At 43.5% G+C, this 17,341-nt stretch overlaps 2 protein-coding genes across 5 annotated transcripts; both read left to right on the top strand.

Moving 5' to 3' along the window:
- The first annotated feature begins 1,784 nt into the window (after positions 1-1,784).
- Positions 1,785-6,545, top strand: LOC107200803 (probable 2-ketogluconate reductase). The gene is made up of 7 exons (XM_015619759.3): positions 1,785-1,815; positions 2,190-2,247; positions 2,744-3,128; positions 3,861-4,032; positions 5,041-5,219; positions 5,723-5,819; positions 6,195-6,545. Exons 3-7 carry the CDS (start codon positions 2,747-2,749, stop codon positions 6,346-6,348), a joined length of 984 nt encoding a protein of 327 aa, XP_015475245.1. The 5' UTR covers positions 1,785-1,815; positions 2,190-2,247; positions 2,744-2,746; the 3' UTR covers positions 6,349-6,545.
- Positions 6,546-6,875: 330 nt separating this feature from the next.
- On the top strand, positions 6,876-15,163 carry RBFA (ribosome binding factor A). 4 transcript variants are annotated; one of them, XM_033512023.1, is made up of 7 exons: positions 6,876-7,099; positions 8,130-8,172; positions 8,775-8,951; positions 10,244-10,356; positions 11,536-11,620; positions 13,318-13,388; positions 14,425-15,163. In XM_033512023.1, exons 1-7 carry the CDS (start codon positions 6,891-6,893, stop codon positions 14,831-14,833), a joined length of 1,107 nt encoding a protein of 368 aa, XP_033367914.1. In that variant the 5' UTR covers positions 6,876-6,890; the 3' UTR covers positions 14,834-15,163. The 4 variants fall into 4 exon arrangements, with proteins under 4 accessions (XP_033367914.1, XP_033367915.1, XP_015475243.1 ...); XM_015619757.2 differs by having other exon boundaries at positions 6,928-7,095; positions 14,425-14,833; XM_033512024.1 differs by lacking the exon at positions 8,775-8,951.
- The last annotated feature ends 2,178 nt before the right edge of the window (positions 15,164-17,341 follow it).

Below are 17,341 nucleotides of genomic sequence, written 5' to 3'. Positions count from 1 at the left end.
GCAGTTTGGAAACTTCTGATGTGAAAGAGGTAATGTGTAATCATTTTATGTTTGCTGGGGTTCTTTTTAAAGGAAGAAAATGCAAGTAAACTTAACTAAGAGTCCAGTTAACATGCTGTAACACCATATTGCTAATGAATTAATTATTGCTTTAAAGTTTAACTGTTTGAACTTGAAATTCATGTAAGCAAATGATACTCAAAAATCATCACCAGGATAAGAACAGTTTCTGGTTTTGTGTAATTGGTATGAATTGTTATTATATTTTATTTTTTAGTTGCAATTTTATAGAGGATTGGTGTTAAACTTGACTGTCTTCATGTTCAGCATATCAAAATGTGTTTGACAGAATTCAAGAAGACAGCATTTTGTAATCCATTCTTTTGAAAAGCACTACAGTGGTCAGGAGAGACACAGCAGCACCCTATGGCTGTTTTTTCCATAGTGTGAAAGGAGGAAGAACCCTGGATGGCCACAGCAGTGATGTGTCCTGGCTCCTGAGCTGCTGTGAAGCCAGAAGCCAGGCATCCTCCCAGTGGATTATGAACACCTGTACAGCAAGGGGAATCACTTCAGCACAACTTTTGTGAGCTGAGAACTGAAGCTGTACTTCTCAGTCCCCATCACTGGGCATGGAGATGGAGGGAGGTGATTCTTCCCCTCTACTCTTCCCACCTGGAATGTTGCGTCCAGCCCTGGTGTCCTCAGCACAAGAAAGATGTAGACCTTTTGAAGTGGATCCAGAGAAGGCCACTAAATTATCACAGGACTGGAGCACCTCTGCTAAGAGGACAGAATGGGAGAGTTGGTGTTGTTCAGCCTGGAGAAGGGAAGGCCCAGAGGAGACCTTAGAACAGCCTTACAGTACCTAAAGGGGACCTGCAAGAGAACTGGAGAGGGACTCTTCACAAGTAGTGACAGGAAAGGGGGAATGGCCTTAACTTGAAGGAGAGTAGGTTTAGATCAGGTACGGATTTAGATTTGAATGGAGAAGATTAGGAAGGAATTGTCCTCTTTGAAGATGATGAGGCACTGAAACAGGTTTCCCAGAGAAGCTGTGGATGGCCCCATCCCTAGCAGTGTGCAAGACCAGGTTGGATGGGGTTGGATGAGCAACCTGGTCTAGAGAAAGATATCCCTGCTTGTGGCAGGATTTGGAAATACCAGACAGGCTTTAAGTTCCATTCCAACCAAAACCATTCTGTGATTCTATGGTACAGACCAAGTAACCTTGTCAGAAAAATTCTCACACATTCTCAGCTGAAATAGACACAGGACTGCCTGTAGCTGGGATAACATCTCAAGTGTCCAAGCACCTGAGCCTACCACAGCTGCTTAGATCTCAAAGACAGTATTTGAGGGTATTCCTAGAATTATATAAGCTGGAAAAGATCTTCATGTGTGCAGTGAGAGCTGTCACTGGTGTCTGTCGGTCAAACACAACTCTTCATTTTACGTTAATTCATGTGCACAGAGTGTAATGGCCAGCAGAAAGACCAGACCACTTCTGGTTTTCAAAGACAGTGTGGAAAACAGCACACAGGACGTTCATGCAAAATCCCGACGATACTGAAATCAGCAACAGCACAGAAACTCCTCTACAAAACCGCACCATCATCACTCGTGAGCTCCCACTGCTCTCTCTCGGCTCCCCGAGGGATTGGGGCGCCCGTCCCGTACCCTGGCACCGCCTCACCTCCCCGTGGTCCCGCGGGCGGCCCGGGCGGGGTGCGGGCGGCCGGGCAGTGCCCGCCTCGGCGGCCGGTCCCGCTCCGCCCCCGCGGCGCGACGGGGGCGGCCGGGACGGCGGGCACGGTGAGTGCGAGCGGCACCGCGGGACCTCCTCTGCCGGGCGGGGACGGGCCCCGAGCCCCCCGGAGACGGCGGCTCCGGGGGCAGCACCTGCCAGCCCCGCCCGGGCTGGGAGCGGGGGGCATCTCGCCCGCTCCCAGCCGTCCTTCAGAGCCCGACAGAGTCCTGCGGACGCCGCTCCAGCTCCTTGCTATCTTTAGTCCCAGCCCCGGGACAGCGGCAAACGCTCAGCCCGCCCTGGGCAGGGAGAACTTGCCGAGACACCGCGCTCCGGGGGCGGGTCGTCGGGGGAGAGAAGCGGGAGCTGTGTGGGAGCGTTCCCTCGGCCTGAGGGGGTCTCGGCTTTAACCTGAGATCACAGCCTTGGCTCTTTGCAGAGTCAGCAGAGTGAAGAGTTGGCAAAGCACTGAAGGAGACGAAAGAAAGAAAGAAAGGGTAAACTTACATTCATGGGTAACTCCAAAGTTCATAGTTGACAATTTATAGCTCTGTTACATTAAATGAAATTTTTACTGAGATAATCTCATCAATGATAATTGCTTAATATAATTGCAGAAGTGGCAGAACTTGCAGACTAAAAGATATCTTTCCACTCATGTGGCCATGTTCTTAAATTATCAAGTCTTTGGCTTTAAATATCGAACACTGAACAGGTGTAAAAAGTGGTTGCTCATTTGTTTAAGGGTTAGAATACTTGGTATGACAGAAATGTTTTCTTATTAACAAGACTATATAGAAATCGAACATCCTTCTGAATAACACAGGGAGAACCCAAAAGACTTCTGTGTGTGGGAATGGTTGTCTTTAGCCAAATCCTTCCTCAAGTGGGAAAACAGCACATAATTGAGCCAATCAGTTTCTGGGTTTTAGGGAAAAAAGTTATAATGGATCACTTCAGACCATGTCTTTTTCTTTCTCTGTGCTTCTGTAGGGCATGGAGGGTCAGGAACTGCCTTATGTGCTAGTTGACACTATAGGAGGGAGGATTGGTGTATATGAAGACCATGTTGGATTTCTGAAGAAATGTTTTCATCTCATCACCATGAAAGAATATCTTGAAAACAAGACATTTCTCAGCAAAAAGATCACAGCTATCTATATGTGGTATCACAAACCAGCTATTAATGAAGAGCTGCTCCAGAGCTTGCCTAACTTGAAGGTAGTTGCGAGTTCTGGAGTGGGAATAGATCACTTGGACCTGAAACTCCTCTCCAGCTATGGTGTGAAGGTATCCAACACTCCATCTGTTGTTTCCATTGACACTGCAGACATGGGGATGGCTTTGTTGCTGGCATCTTCCAGGAGACTTGTGGAAGGTAATAAATGGTATTACTCTTTCCATAGAAAAGAAGACTTTGAAACATGCAGAAAATGTGTGCTGATGCAAAAGTAAGCTTAAAACTAGAAATATGGGAAATAGGGGAAAAGGAAGAAGTTAAGATAAGTCTGTCTTGCTGACTATAGTTGTCATTCTACTTCCAAATTGACATATTGGCAAGGTAGAGTTGCTCCTTCTTTGGACAGCTCTAAATTCAGGCCCCTTCTCCCTCAGCCCACAGCCAGTTAATCATTGTACTTGTTCATTGCAGTCCTGCTTTTCAAGTTATAATAACAGGGGATTAAAAAAAATGTATTTTCAAGGAGGCTTGAAGCCTGTCTTTTCCAAGCTGCTGTGTATCTGAGTCATTATGAACAAGCTGTCCAGAAATCTGCCTGCCATGCTCTGTGTTTCTTTTCCCTGCCAACCTTGGTGTATCTGCAGGGAAGCTGGGAACGGGATGGCCTTACTGCTGCTTTGGCCTTACCTTCCTTGCCTCCTTTTTTGCCAAAGAGAGGCTGGGTATGTTTCTGTCCTGAGCAAGAAATCAGTGTCAGCAGTCATGTGTACATGCAGCATTACTCACTTCTTGTCCAGAAACACTATAACAATATATTATTCCTCCTGTGCTTCTGCCTTGTCCTACGATAAAAAGTGTGTGGGGTGGGCAAAAGTAGCCAGATGCCGGAACATCCCTTACATTACATAATTCTTCTTTTTCTCTTCCAAGGCCATGAGATGGCAGTCTCCCCTGAAACAGAGTATTTCCCTGCTGACTGGCTGGGGGTTGAGGTTTCTGGAGCAACTCTGGGGATCGTGGGAATGGGCGTCATTGGTTACAAAGTGGCTGAAAGAGCAAAAGCCTTTGACATGAAGATTTTGTACCACAACAGAAATCAGAGGTAAAGCTGGTTGCAGCTCCACAGCAACTCTATTTTGTCACTACTTTTATGTATTATTTGTACTTTTCACTGTGCATTCACTTTTTATGGTGCTCTTTATTTTAAGTGGAAGAATACATACACTTGTTCCAAGATGGTCATTGATTTCCCAATTTATGCAGAAAAAAAGTCAAGAAGGAATGGGAGAGATACACCTCACTGTTGTCCCTGTTAGTTTGGGCTCCTGAGATATTCCTGCCATGGTGGTGACATGGCAAAGGACTGGAAAGGAGAAAACTGGGAGGACTTAACTCCTGTGATTTGGGTGAGGCAGGGATTCAGGCAAAGACATCTCACCTTTCTAAAGCCACATGACAATAAAGGACCAGACTTGCCAGTCTGTTTAATGTCTTCTAGATGAGGTGTATGTGCCCTGTGCCCCTGTGTTCCCATCAGGCCCATTCCATTATTTTCTTTTGTGGGAATTTGATGAGAACCAGCCAAGCTGGTCCTGATACAGATCAAATGCACCAGCAGGTCCTGCAGCGTGTGGTTTCAGTGAATCAGCACTGATGCACAGCACAGTCAGTCTGTTGCTGACATAGATTTGGGAAGATTTAACCCTTGCCCTGTCTTGTGTGTTTCCTGAGTATTTTTCACATTACTTACTTAAATTACTTAATTTTCACAGGACATCAGTCTTGCTTTTGGGTAGGAAAAGAATCCCCATTATAAGCAGAAATTGTGACACAAATGTATTTGGTTTATCATTTATTCAGTGCATTTATGTGATACCCATTTCTTACTTTCCGTCCCCAATGGTGTAGTGTAGTACTGCACATTTGTGTACAGTTCACCTGGTATTGTGGGAAACAGCTTGACCTTTGTCTTTACTGAGTTTCAGACAAGCAGCTAATTTCTTTGCACTACACAGTGAAGGTAACAGTATAGAAACATTTTCTCTACTGGTGATTTGAAATTTCCCTTGTTTCTTGCTACTGCAGCTTAACTTTGGGATTTTCCCTTCAGAAAAAAGGAAGAAGAAAGTGCTGTTGGAGCTGTTTACTGTAAGAAGATAGATTATTTGCTCCAGCAGTCAGATTTTGTGTTGCTGGCTGTGAACCTAACACCACAGACACACAAACTGATTGGAAAGAGGGAACTGGGGCTGATGAAACCCACTGCTACTCTTATTAATATCAGCAGAGGTAAGGTGCAGAATAAACAAAACTGCATTAAGGTTTGCTGGCATGATAAGTCTTGGGAAAACCTCTAATACAGAGTCTATCCTTCTGAAATTTTCCTTAAATTTTCTGATTACCAGTTTCTTTATACACCCATGGTCATATCTCAGTAAAACATTTAAATGTTCCCATAATAATGAGAAAGCAGGTCTCTGAAATGTTGGTGAACTTGGAGTATTAGAAGCCCATGTGTGTTTGTACATCTCCTACTTAAGCCTTTTATTTATTTAGTTCAGTGTTGTTGCTCACATACACTAGGGTGCCACAGCCAACTCTGATGCCCAGCATTCTGTTTTGTGCTGCTAATTCCCTGCTGCACATAGCCAAGCTTCCCCCTCCCACTCCACCACATTCTGCAACTGCAACCGTGGCCTGCCCTGCCATTTACCTGACCACTATGCCCAAAAGAATGCTGAGTGGACAGTAAGGAACATGAAAATAAACATATCCTTCTTCCTGTGACCCAGGTCTGGTAGTGGATCAGGATGCTTTGGTGGAAGCCCTTCAAAACAAAGTTATTAAGGCAGCTGCTCTGGATGTGACATATCCTGAACCTTTGCCAAGGTAGGACATGTATTTAAGTTAAATACAGAAGGATGTAAATGTGATGTTCAAACTGGGTAAAATTTTGTGAGCATGTGAGAAGTTGCATAATTTTGTTAGTAGGACTACAAGAGGTATGTGCATTAGTCCTGATGAAACCATGTCCCTAATCCTTCTGTCACAGCTAAATAAAATTCATGCTCATTCATTTGGAGGTTTTGTTGCATAAAGCCCCACCAAGCTAGGCAGCACTTTGAACTCTTCTGAATATGCTTGGGTCATGCAACTAGGTTTTGTTTTATTTTTAATTATTATTTTCTTGGCTGCCCTGCAGGTGATGAAATAACAGATGAATGTTCTGTGAGTGACTAGCTGAGCATTTCTTTTCCTCTCCAGGGATCACCCTTTGTTAAAGATGAAGAATGTTATAATAACTCCTCACATTGGAAGTGCCACCAAGAAGACACGCTGGGTTATGATGGAGGAGATGGTAGAAAGCATACAGGCAGGCCTGGCGGGTCTTCCTGTCCCTCGTGAGGTGCTGCCCTAAAGCAGCTCGCTTTTAGGATTAATGCCGTCAGTGCAGAAACAGTTATTTGATCACTTTTCCTGTAATTATCCCACAGTGTTATGCAGATAAAATATAGAAAGTAAAGGTTTAATTTATTGAAATGCCCCAGCAGCGGTTCTGTGTGGAAAACTTCAGTGTTTTGTCTTGATCTTCAGTAGAAAACTCCAGAGCACAGAGTCTTGCCTGAGTGTCATTTACTCTTGTCGCATCCCCTTACAACTGTGTGCGGATGCAGCAGCGAACAGAAGGACATGTAAATCGTGTCTTACAGGGATCGCCCGGCACACCCACAAGCGCAGCCGGCGTGTGGGAGCGGCTCCTGCCGCCGCTCCAGCAGCAATCCCGACCCTTGTGTGCGTCTTTCCTCCCCGGCCCAAAGCGCCGAGCCTGTGCTCAGGCTCTGCGTGTGTGCGAGCCCTGCCCGGCCTGAGGGCGGTTCGGCTTCTCTCCCTCCTTCCTTCACTCCCTCCTTCCCTCTCCGGGACCGGCCGGGACACCCCCGGCCGCCGGGCCGGGCCTCCATGCCGACAGGGGGAGCCACAGCCGGAGCCAGAGCCACAGCCCGAGCTGAGGCAGGAGTTCCCCGGGCCGGGCCGGGCCGGGGGCCAGGGCAGCGATGTGGGGTGGCCCGGTGGTCGCGGTGCCGCGGTGGTGCCGGGCCCTGCGCAGCTCCGCAGCCCTCGGCGGCTCCAGGAACATGCTGCGGAAAATGTTCCGCAAGAAGAAGTAGGTGCGGGGCCGGCGGGAGCGGGGCCGTCCCGGAGTGCAGGGCCCTGCCGGGGTGGGCTGTGGGCGCCGGGGCAAGGGGAGTAAGGGGGGCTGTGGGGCTCGGGGGCTCCCGCGGCCCCGGTACCGCGGAGGGGAGAGAGACACCTTCCCCGTGCCGCCGATCTGAGCTGGTCGGTAGCGGCTGAACGTGTGCGCAAGAAGGCAAATGGCCCTGGCCTCTATCAGCAGTAGCGTGTCCTGCAGGACCAGGCCACTGATCGTCCCTCTGTGCTCTGGCCTCGGTGAGGCCACACCTCGGGTGCTGTGTCCAGTTCTGGGCCCTTCAGTACAGGAAAGACATAGAGGTGCTGGAGCGTGTCCAGTGAAGGGCAGCGGCGAAGGGTCTGGAGCACAAGTCCTGTGGGGAGCAGCTGGGGGAGCTGAGAGTGTTCAGTCTGGAGAAAAGGAGGCTCGGGGGGACCTCATCACTCTCTGCCTGAAAGGAAGCTGTAGCCAGGTGGGGGTCGGTCTCTTCTTCCAGGAAACAAGTGACAGGATGAGAGGAAATGGCCTCAAGTTGCACTAAGGGACATTTAGATTGTATATTGGGAGAAATTTCTTCACTGAAAGGGAAGAATGGTCAAGCAATTGAACAGGATCCCCAGGAAAGTGGTGTAATCAGTGAGTGTCCCTGGAAGTGTTCAGAAGACGTGTAGAAGTGGTGTTTAGAGACTTGGTTTAGTGCTGGACTTGGCAGTGCTGGGTTAATAATGGGATTTGATGATCCTAGCCCTATTTTCCAACATTAATGATTCTGTAAATCTAAAGAAACCTGAGAGCTGTTTTTTTCCACCCCCTTGCCGTCTATGTGCAGCTTCTGCTGTGGATAAGAGGCATTGTTCCCTGCACCCCAGCTGTGAGGAGAGCTACTTGCAGAAAAACCTGGGTCTTGTGGTGTGCTTTCAGGCAGGTGGAATATTAATAGCACAGGGAGTCCTTATTTCTCTGAGCTGCTGAAAGATGAGGCTGTTTTCCTTTCTTTTTCCCAAAAGAAAGAAGTTCTGGTATGACAGCCCTACCCTGGGATCACAAACGGTGAGTGCAAACTCTTAAGGTGATGTGGGGTTTTGTCCTAGGAGGAACAGACTTATGTTTCTGCCATTGGTTCTAACTTTGAAGCATTTTCTGATGGAGAGATAGCAGGATTTTGTGAGCAAGCAGTAGGACTCCAGTCTGACTGTGATAGGATTGCCATTTGGCTTCCCGTTACTGTTTCCTCTTCTGCTCTGATCTTTCATCCTTTCCAGCATTAGCGCTCTCTTGCACACTCCTGAGCACTGACCAAATTAAAACTTCTATGATCTTAGTTTAATGATTTTTTTTTAATGTTTACTTTTTCAAACAAACAGTGTTTTTCAGTCAATACCTGCTGTATTTGGGAAAACAGATCTATGGAGCTCTTTAACTTGCTACAAAATACAAAAAGAACTTTAGAAACTTTGACTGTAGTACAGAAATGTCAGAGATTTTGTGAACAGAAGTATTCTTTATTGAAGACTTGATATGTAGGACCTATATAAAGCCATCACAGCTGCAATAATGAAATAAGAGCATACTTAGTAAAGTGCATGAAACTGTATATGGTTGCCTAATACAAGTGTGTAACTACTGTTTAATGTGTTTGTTTCCTTTTAAAGTTGTATAAACCAACCAACTTGGACTTTGTAATAAAAAATGACTTAACACAAACAAGGAAGGAAGGTAACATGCGCTGCAGAGTCTTGAATGGTCTTATTCATAAAGCTGTGTTAGAGATGGCGACTACCTGTGAAGTCAGTCAAGAATTTTATGATCTCAAGCTGGAAATCTGCAAGGCAAGTGCCAAGGCTACAGCTTGTGCTGAGCCACTCTGATTACATTGTGAGGTTGGCATGGACATGCCAAAGGAGCTCCCCTGGCTGTTGTGATGTGTGCAAGAGGAGTTTTACTGCATTGCTTCTGGTGTGGCAGAGTGCAGCAAGATCAGACTCTGGAGTACATGTGAGCAGAGCTTTGCCACTGTAGTACCTGGCTTAGGAGACCTTTGCCACTCGAATGCAAATGCAACTCAGGCCAATTAAACGGTGATTCTCTTGATACAACTTTTTTTTTTTTTTCTGTTACTCAGACATAAACTCCTTGTCTTGCCCTTTCAGAAGGAGGAGCTTGGTTTTACCAACATAAGTGTAGTTTTCCAAGACTCTACTCTTGCAGCTGTGTGAGAGTTGTCATCTCTTTGTGTCACCCACCAGCAACGTTACTGGCAGAAGACCTAAGTGATGCATGAGATTAGTTCAAAAAAAAGGGCCAGCCTAAGAAAATGTCATTGTCAAGCCAGATCCAAGAACAAATTGAGATTTGTACATTATTGTATCTAGTGGTGTCATAATTTGTGGAATTGAAAGGGGTGTTAGAGTTCTGATACCAGAACTAAATCAGTCTCCACATTCTTGTTTATTGTCTGCAGTTTTTATCTTCTACATTTGTTGTTCTGTAAAGATTAAATTATACCAGTGTTCGGCTTAAAAGCTTGGTGGACTTAGCTTTGATATTAGAAGTATGGGAAAAAAATGGTACCTCATAGCATCTATGACAAAAGGTTTCTTATTCATGACTGAAATAGGTGTTTTTGCCAGCTGAATTCATTCTGTTGTCAGACAAGTGTTCAAAATTACATGGGCAAGATGAGTCTTTTGGCTCTATATGTGCAATATCCTTCACAGAGTATTTCTGTCTCTAGGGCTTTGAGAATTGCTTGTCTCAGATCATATGTCTGCATGTAAAAATGCTGGCTGGTGTGGGCAAGACACAACACTTTCAGGAGGCGTTGCTATAAATTGTATAAATTAAACCATTTATAAGATGAGAGAGGGAAAGAAACAGCTTTCTTCTCAATACAATACAGATTTTATAGCTGCACAGTGTTTATGCTGGGTTTATACTAGGACATGTCTGGGTGTAGATCAGTCCTGATTTACTCACAAACTGATTCTGGTCTGATAGCATTACTTCTGTTTTCAAAAGAAATTTTCTAATAGGCTTTCTGCAATCCATCACAGACTTTGTTGTATATGAAGTGTGTGTGTGTATATATATAATTTTAAAGGCAGATTTGCCTTTTTTATAGGTGTCCCTGTCATCCAACTTTTCAGCGTGTCGTGTGTACTGGAACCCTGCTTCCACTATGGAGAAGGAAAGTTATGTTGAAAATGTGCTGCGAAAGAGCGCTCCACGTATACGGTACTGCTGTGGGATAGTCAGGCCACTTCCTAAATCCGGAGCCATTTCTTAAGTATTTCTGACAATCTAGACCTGATCTATTTGGATGCTTTAGGTTTTTAGATACTTGGAGTAGAGCATCTCCTGCAATGAGCCTCACGGGGAAGGGTGGCTGTGTCAGGGCAGCTGTGTGATCTTTTTTCTGGAGCACAGCTGGCTTATTTGGCTTCTGTGCTTTCCCAGGGCAGGAGTGGACTGAGCAGAAAGTAACAGGAGTCTGGATGAGGTCTCACTCCAGTGTCCTGGTGGTGGTGGCTGGACAGACTGTGCGGGACAGTAGCCCTGAACAGGATGCTGCACAATGGACTGATAGCTGCAAGGATCTCCTTGCAGATTCACTGGGCAGTTCTGATTGCTAAGGGATCATTTGGACCTCCAGAAGAGATGACTGTTATTACAGAAATTCTTGACAATACTGGTACCGAAAAACCCCCAAAACTGAGATTGCTACCATGTACTGTGATGTTTTTGCCCATTTTTACAGCACAGAGTCTGGTGATTTTTCAGGGTATCACTGAGATTTTTCTCTTCCCCCTTTTCCTTGGCTTTTCCTCTGCTATCAATCCAGTCTGTTGGAAGTTCAAGACTTCATCCATGTGGTGCGTGGCATAGAAGCATACTTGTGAAGCCATTTCCTTTCCCACTGTTTCCCTAAGCTGTGTCATTCCTGCTCCAGCATAATGCTCTCTTCTACTCCACAGCTTCTACTCTTTAAGAAGGAAAGCTGTTGGCTGGGATGAAGACAAGGGGAACTCTGTCAATCCTTCCTGCAGCTAGCATGTTGGATAAGTTGTCTTGCCCTGCTCTGAGGGCTCTATCCCCCACTTATCCCTACAGTGGGGATAAGGATACCAAATGAAGTGGGAAAGACATGTGCCAGCTTCTGCATACAGATATGAACAAACCTAATATCATCAGTACTCAGTTGGACCTACAGCGAGTAGTTTCTGTATGCTATGCATTCAAGGTTGAGTTTCTGCAGTGATGTATTGCTTAGCATTAACCTGAATAGCTCCTCATCAGACTGAAACTTTTGCAAGCTTTATCTTTAAATATACACTACTGATGGATTTAATTTAACACCTTCTACTTGTCCTGGAGATGCTATACTGATACTGGTGAACGCTGTGTTTTTGCCAGGTATCTTCTGAAAAGCCAGCAGATTGTAGGAAATGTACCCCCAGTGGTATTTATAAAAGACAAGGAAGCTGCAGCTGTAAAAGAGGTAAATCTAATCTTTGACTCATTGTACAAATATAGTGACTTAGGAGAGAGATGATCCTTTAGTTGCTCTACCAATTTACATTAATATCAGTCTTTCTCTAAAGTTGCAAAGATCATTTTAACAAATAATCTTGAGTAAGATTATAATATATAATATATTATATATAATAATATATTATATATAATATGTATAAAAATATGTAGAAAAAATTGTAGGCAGTATCAGTAGGCCAGTGAAGAAATTTTAAAAAAATTAAATCACCATTTTAAGAAATAATGCAGGGTTGTCTGGTGTATATGATTATAGAAATGAGGTTGGAGCTGTTTTCCACATTTTAAATGTTATGTGCTTTTAAGATTCAATTGAATAACCAGTGATTTTTTTATTTTTTCCCTATATTTTTTCCATCTGTTAATTGTTAAAATGTTTGTAGGGAAGTGCAAATCTTTGCATAGGGGATGTAGGCTTATTCATACTACATTTTTTTTTCTTAACTTTTGAAATTGTGTTTATTGTTTCATGTTTCTTGTCAAGGTATTGTTAGTTTTAGCTCGTTGACATATTACTAGAATACTGATGTTTCCTAGGAATTTGCTGTGGTTGGGACTGTGAAGCAAAATGTCTAAAATAGTGAGATTTCCAGAAGAAAAAGATGACACCAATGGGTAGAATTTGATGAGAAATGTCTCCTCAAGCTGTTGATGTGAACAGAAGTTAAAAAGAGAAAGTTCATGTTTCTGTGCCCTGAGGTGCCTTATTATTTATAATAGTGTTGCTGTTACAGCCAATTACTGTTAGACCCTTATGGGCTCCTGCAGCGTGCATGAGCAGAGCTGGAAGGCATAAAAAGAATTTCAGATTCTCTAGAAATGCAATGAACTGCTTGAACTTTCTGTGATCAGAAAAGTTCTGAGTTTCACAGAAGACAGGTAAAAACCCTCTTTATATCACTTCTGTCAGGGAATGACACTGGGGAGAAGATAGTTGGATCATTTTCTCCCACTTGGTAGTTCATAAGATTTATGTCAATCACAGATTCAAATAACATGCTAAACTTGGTTTTGAAGTATTGTAAGTAAGGGAGAAAAACATCCCATTTAACTCCTAGAATAATACAATGGATTAGAAGGTAATTAATGTAAAGAAAAGCTGAAATGAAATTTCAAACAAGAGAAAATTTTCACAATTATGTATAGTCTGTAAGCACTGCACATAATAGATTTGTAGCATTTACTGGTTAGATGCCAAGTTAAAAGGGATTTGTGAACTCCATAGTTGCCTATGAGAGAAATGCAAATTTCCAGAAAGGGAGAAGAGGTAAAAAAAATCTCTGTGTAAGGATGTTATGAAAAAGGATTTGCAAGACTGAGGTAAGAACAAGTAAACCAAAAAATATATCTGTCAGACAATCCCTAGCCAAGGATTCATAATGCACATAAGGCAAAAAACTTCATAGGAATCTCTGGATCCACTATTTGACAAAAACATCCCAAGCAAGAAGTATAAGCAGTTCCATGTAAAAGAAGGAAAAAGCTGTTTTGAAGTTAAATAAATGACTAATTTTTTTTTTTTCACAAAATATTCAAACATAGAAAAGAACATATTTGCTGTTGGATACTTGTCTGTTTCTTGTGTAGATGGGAACAATGTAGGTTTAAACAGGATCCTTAATATATATTGCCTTCATGTGTTTGCAGGTCGAGGACTTACTGGCAATTGCTGATTTTGGACCTCCAGAAGAAGTAGAACCATCTCAGAATGATTCAAGGTGGGTCTTTTTGGGTCAGAATTGTACGAGTGTCTGTTTTAATCTCTGCTGGCCAATTTAAATTGGGTATTATTTGATGAAAGAGAACGTATATTTTAATTAGATGTTACATTGTTACTCGCAGACACAATACTTGTTCTGTTATTAATATCTTAGTTATTATGAGGGAAATATATGTAGAATTTCTAAGAATTCCAGACCTGATGTGTTGATGAGAAACAAAATTTTAAAAATGCTTTGCAGCAGTAATATTTGTTTCTTGCTGATAATTGTCTCATGAGGATGAAAACTGCATTTACCAGTACTGCTTTACTTGTTCACTTTTTTCTGATCTAAGTTTGATTTGTTATACATGGATTGCAAGTTTACTGGCAAATCTCCCTAAATTAATTTAACATTCTTCTGTGAGGGATTTTTAACAATTGAGAGATAGGGCTGAACAACCTATTGGAAGAGTGGTTCTGTGGACTGGATGCTCTCAAGCCAACAGCCTTTGCACCTGGATCTTGCAGTCTGTTGGTAGAAATGCTGTACCTCAGCATCTCAGAGTATGGTCCATCAGGTGTGAATCAGAAATAGCTTCCTGTGGGAAGTCATTTCTGTGACAGATTTCCCAAAGGGCACCTAACACCTTCCTCTGTGTCTTGGTGAAATAGTCAAGTCCAGCATGAAGTGTCATATCGCTCTGATGTGTTTTGGGCACAGGCTGCTGCTTCTCACTTCTTGGAAGAGCTGTGAGGAGTCTTGAGTTCCTTGGGGCTCCCAGGTCCAGTGCTCACTTATGTATACTTTTTCCCAGAGACAAGCAGTTAAATCTGGTGTGTTGTTGCCTTATTGGCTTTTTCCCATTAAATCTGTTGACACAGACTGTTCTTGGACACATGATATAGTGATATCTCTTCCTTCCTAGGAAACACAGGGCATTAATAAAGTTAAACTGAAAAGTCCAGTTTATTTCTGTGTTACTGAAGTTATCAAAAATAGAAATGTATGTGGGGAAAAAAACCCAAGCCAATACTTGTTTTCTTTCCCACAGTAAACTCTTCCCTTCAACAACTCAGTCTTCAGATTCACCCATGCGATCTAATCTGTTTGGTATTGATCATGAACTGCTGAATAAACAGATAATGGACTATAAAAAAATGAAAGTGTCCAGGCATATAGAAAACATTGCCTGGACAGAGAAGCAGCAGCAGCAGCAGCAGCAGCAGCAGCTTTCTAAGATTCAAAAGAAAATGAAAAAGAAAAAAACAAGGAATCTTCCTGACGATGACGACCTAATGCCACAGAAACACTTACTGGATGGATATGAAGCTGATTACTGGGATGATAACACTGAATCAGCCACAGACTATCAGCTGCAGGATGAATTGCAGGAAGAGGTGAATGAATTGGAGGTGGATGATGACAAAACTTTACAACAGTCTACTGATAAACTGAAATAAAGTGAAAAGGTCACTCACTTCAAAATGAAGGCTGTCAAAAACAAACAAAAAAAAAGACTGCTATAGCTACTGAAAGATTTATTTTGTACATGTTTACTTCCTCATTCAAACTTATAGATTTGCCACATATGAGCAGGTTTGCTAGCACAAAGTGTGTAAGAAAAACTGCCAATAGTGACATTCTGTTAAGCAGCTTTCAAGCTGCTGCAGTTGAAGGGACTTTCAACCAGAGAGCAGTTTTGTAATGATAAAATATACCTATTGCAGCACTGAGTTAAAACTTCTTGCAGTTGTGTTATTTCCAATAGAATTATGATTTCTATATTGCAATATTTCTTTTAATTATTATCTTTTTAGTGACCTGTATAAAAGTTACCACTAAGTGATGGTGCCTATTAATCTGATATCAGGAAGGAGGAAGGAAGCAAAATAATGACAGTTGTGTTCAGCTTCATCACACAGAGATGAGGACAGGGTCTTCTCTAAAGGACCAGTCTAATGGGGGAACATTTTCTGCAAGAAGCTGAAACTTATTGAAATGATGGCAAATAAAGTTACAACACTGGAAGAAAATAAATTCATAGTTGTACAAGGGGAACTGCAATCAGGAAAAAATGGAGAACCGCTCATCCGTTGGGTAAAATCAGACAAAATGTAGACTGTGACTTAGAAAATGTATTAACAACTTCAAAAGCAGAGAAAGAGCAGCAGGGAAGAATGTCCCCGAAACTGAGATTTGAAAATGAATAGGGAATCATATAAAAAGTAAGAATAAAGCTTTCTGACTCAAAGCACAGAAAAAAATAATAGCATGAGTGTATAAAGTCAGATGGCTGCAAGCTTCAAAGAAATTAAAATGATCAAGGTAGTAAAAGAGAACTCTACCAGAAATACAGAAAATTTAATTCCAGTAGTTAGTGGGGAGGTAAACAAATCACGGGGGAGGTTGCCCATCACAAAATGGTTTGGGTTGGAAGAGACCTTAAAGATGATCTAGACCCAAGCCCCTTTTTTGGGACAAATTTTCCAGCTGTGGGATGAGTGGGTTTGTGGTGTGCTGGGTGAAGATCTGGCTGAAGGGCAGAGCTCAAGGGCTGCAGTGAGCAGGGCCACATCTGGCTGGTGACTGGTGACCAGAGGTGTTACTCAGGGCTCCATTCTAGGGCCAGTTCTGTTCAATCTATCTCTCAGTGATCTGGATGCAGGCTTGAATGCACCATTAGCAACTTTGGTGATGATTCCAAACTGAGAAGTGCTGCTGGCCGCTCCTGAGGGACAAGAGGCCTTGCAGAGGAATCTGGGTAGCCTGAAGCATTTAGGCAAACATCAGTGGCATGAAACTGAATAAGGATAAATGGCAGATTCTGCAGGCACAAGTCTAAATTGTGAGGAGCGTGTGGAGAGCAGCCCTGCAGAAGGGGTCTGGGCGTTCTGGCTGTCAGGAGGCTCAACAGGAGTCGGCAGTGTTGGCCTGGGCAGCCCAGGGGGCAGACCATGTCCTGGGATGCATCAAACACAGCTTCACCAGCAACTTCAAAGAAGATATTATCCTGCTGTACTTGATGGTGTGGCCTCACCCTAAGTGTTGTGTGTGCTTCTGGGCCCTACAATTTCAAAATGATGGGAAGGTCCCTGAATGTATCCAGGAGAAGGCACCAAAGCTGTGGAAGGGGCTGGCAGGGTGTCCTGTGAGGAGCAACTCAGGACTGGAGTTCTCTTGTTTGGAGAGAAGGAGGCTGAGGGGCAGCCTTACTGGTCTCTACAGCTTCCTGAGGTGAGGAAGGGGAAAACGTCCCTTTTTCCTGGGACCCAGTGCCAGGTGATGTGGGAATGGCTCAAAGCTGTGCCCCTCAGAAGAGGTTCAGATTTGACATGAGGAAGCATTTCTTTACCCAGTGGGTGATCAAACCCTGGAACAGGCTCCCGAGAGAGGTGGTCAATCCCCCAAGCCTGTCGGTGTTGAAGAGACATTTGGACAACGCCCTTAATACCATGCTTTTTATTTTGGTTAGCCCTGAAGTGGTCAGGCACTTGGACCCAATGATCATCCCTTACAACTCAGCTCTTGGATTCAATTTGATTTGATCAAATTTGATTTGATTTGGCTCTTGCTTCCTCCTCCTTTCCTTACCACTAGATGCTCAGGATATCTTTGATGACATTTCTTTCCAGCCCTGCTCTAGAAGAAAGGATGGAATAGGCAGTTGTGTCCCAGCTTGGGCATTGGCTCTGTCACTTTGTAGGAAGGATGCACATACCTTTCAATGGGGGTGAGAGCTGTGGATCACCTAGAGAGCATTAGATCACCTGAACACATTTGCAGAAAACACTTGGAAACTGTATTTTTTGAAAGTCTTCTGTGTTTATGCAGTTTAGCTGGGCTTCCACAGGATGGCAAACCCCCACATCTCTGACATTTTTTGATCAAAGATCTAGGCTTTGAGATCAGTCCCTCAGTCAGGAGCAGGAGGTGCTTCAGAACTAAATGGTTACAAACTGTTTGATGTG

The sequence above is a fragment of the Parus major genome, chromosome 2 (assembly GCF_001522545.3).
Source record: "Parus major isolate Abel chromosome 2, Parus_major1.1, whole genome shotgun sequence".
NCBI classification, from domain to species: domain Eukaryota; kingdom Metazoa; phylum Chordata; class Aves; order Passeriformes; family Paridae; genus Parus; species Parus major.
This window is presented reverse-complemented; position numbering and strand designations above follow the sequence as displayed.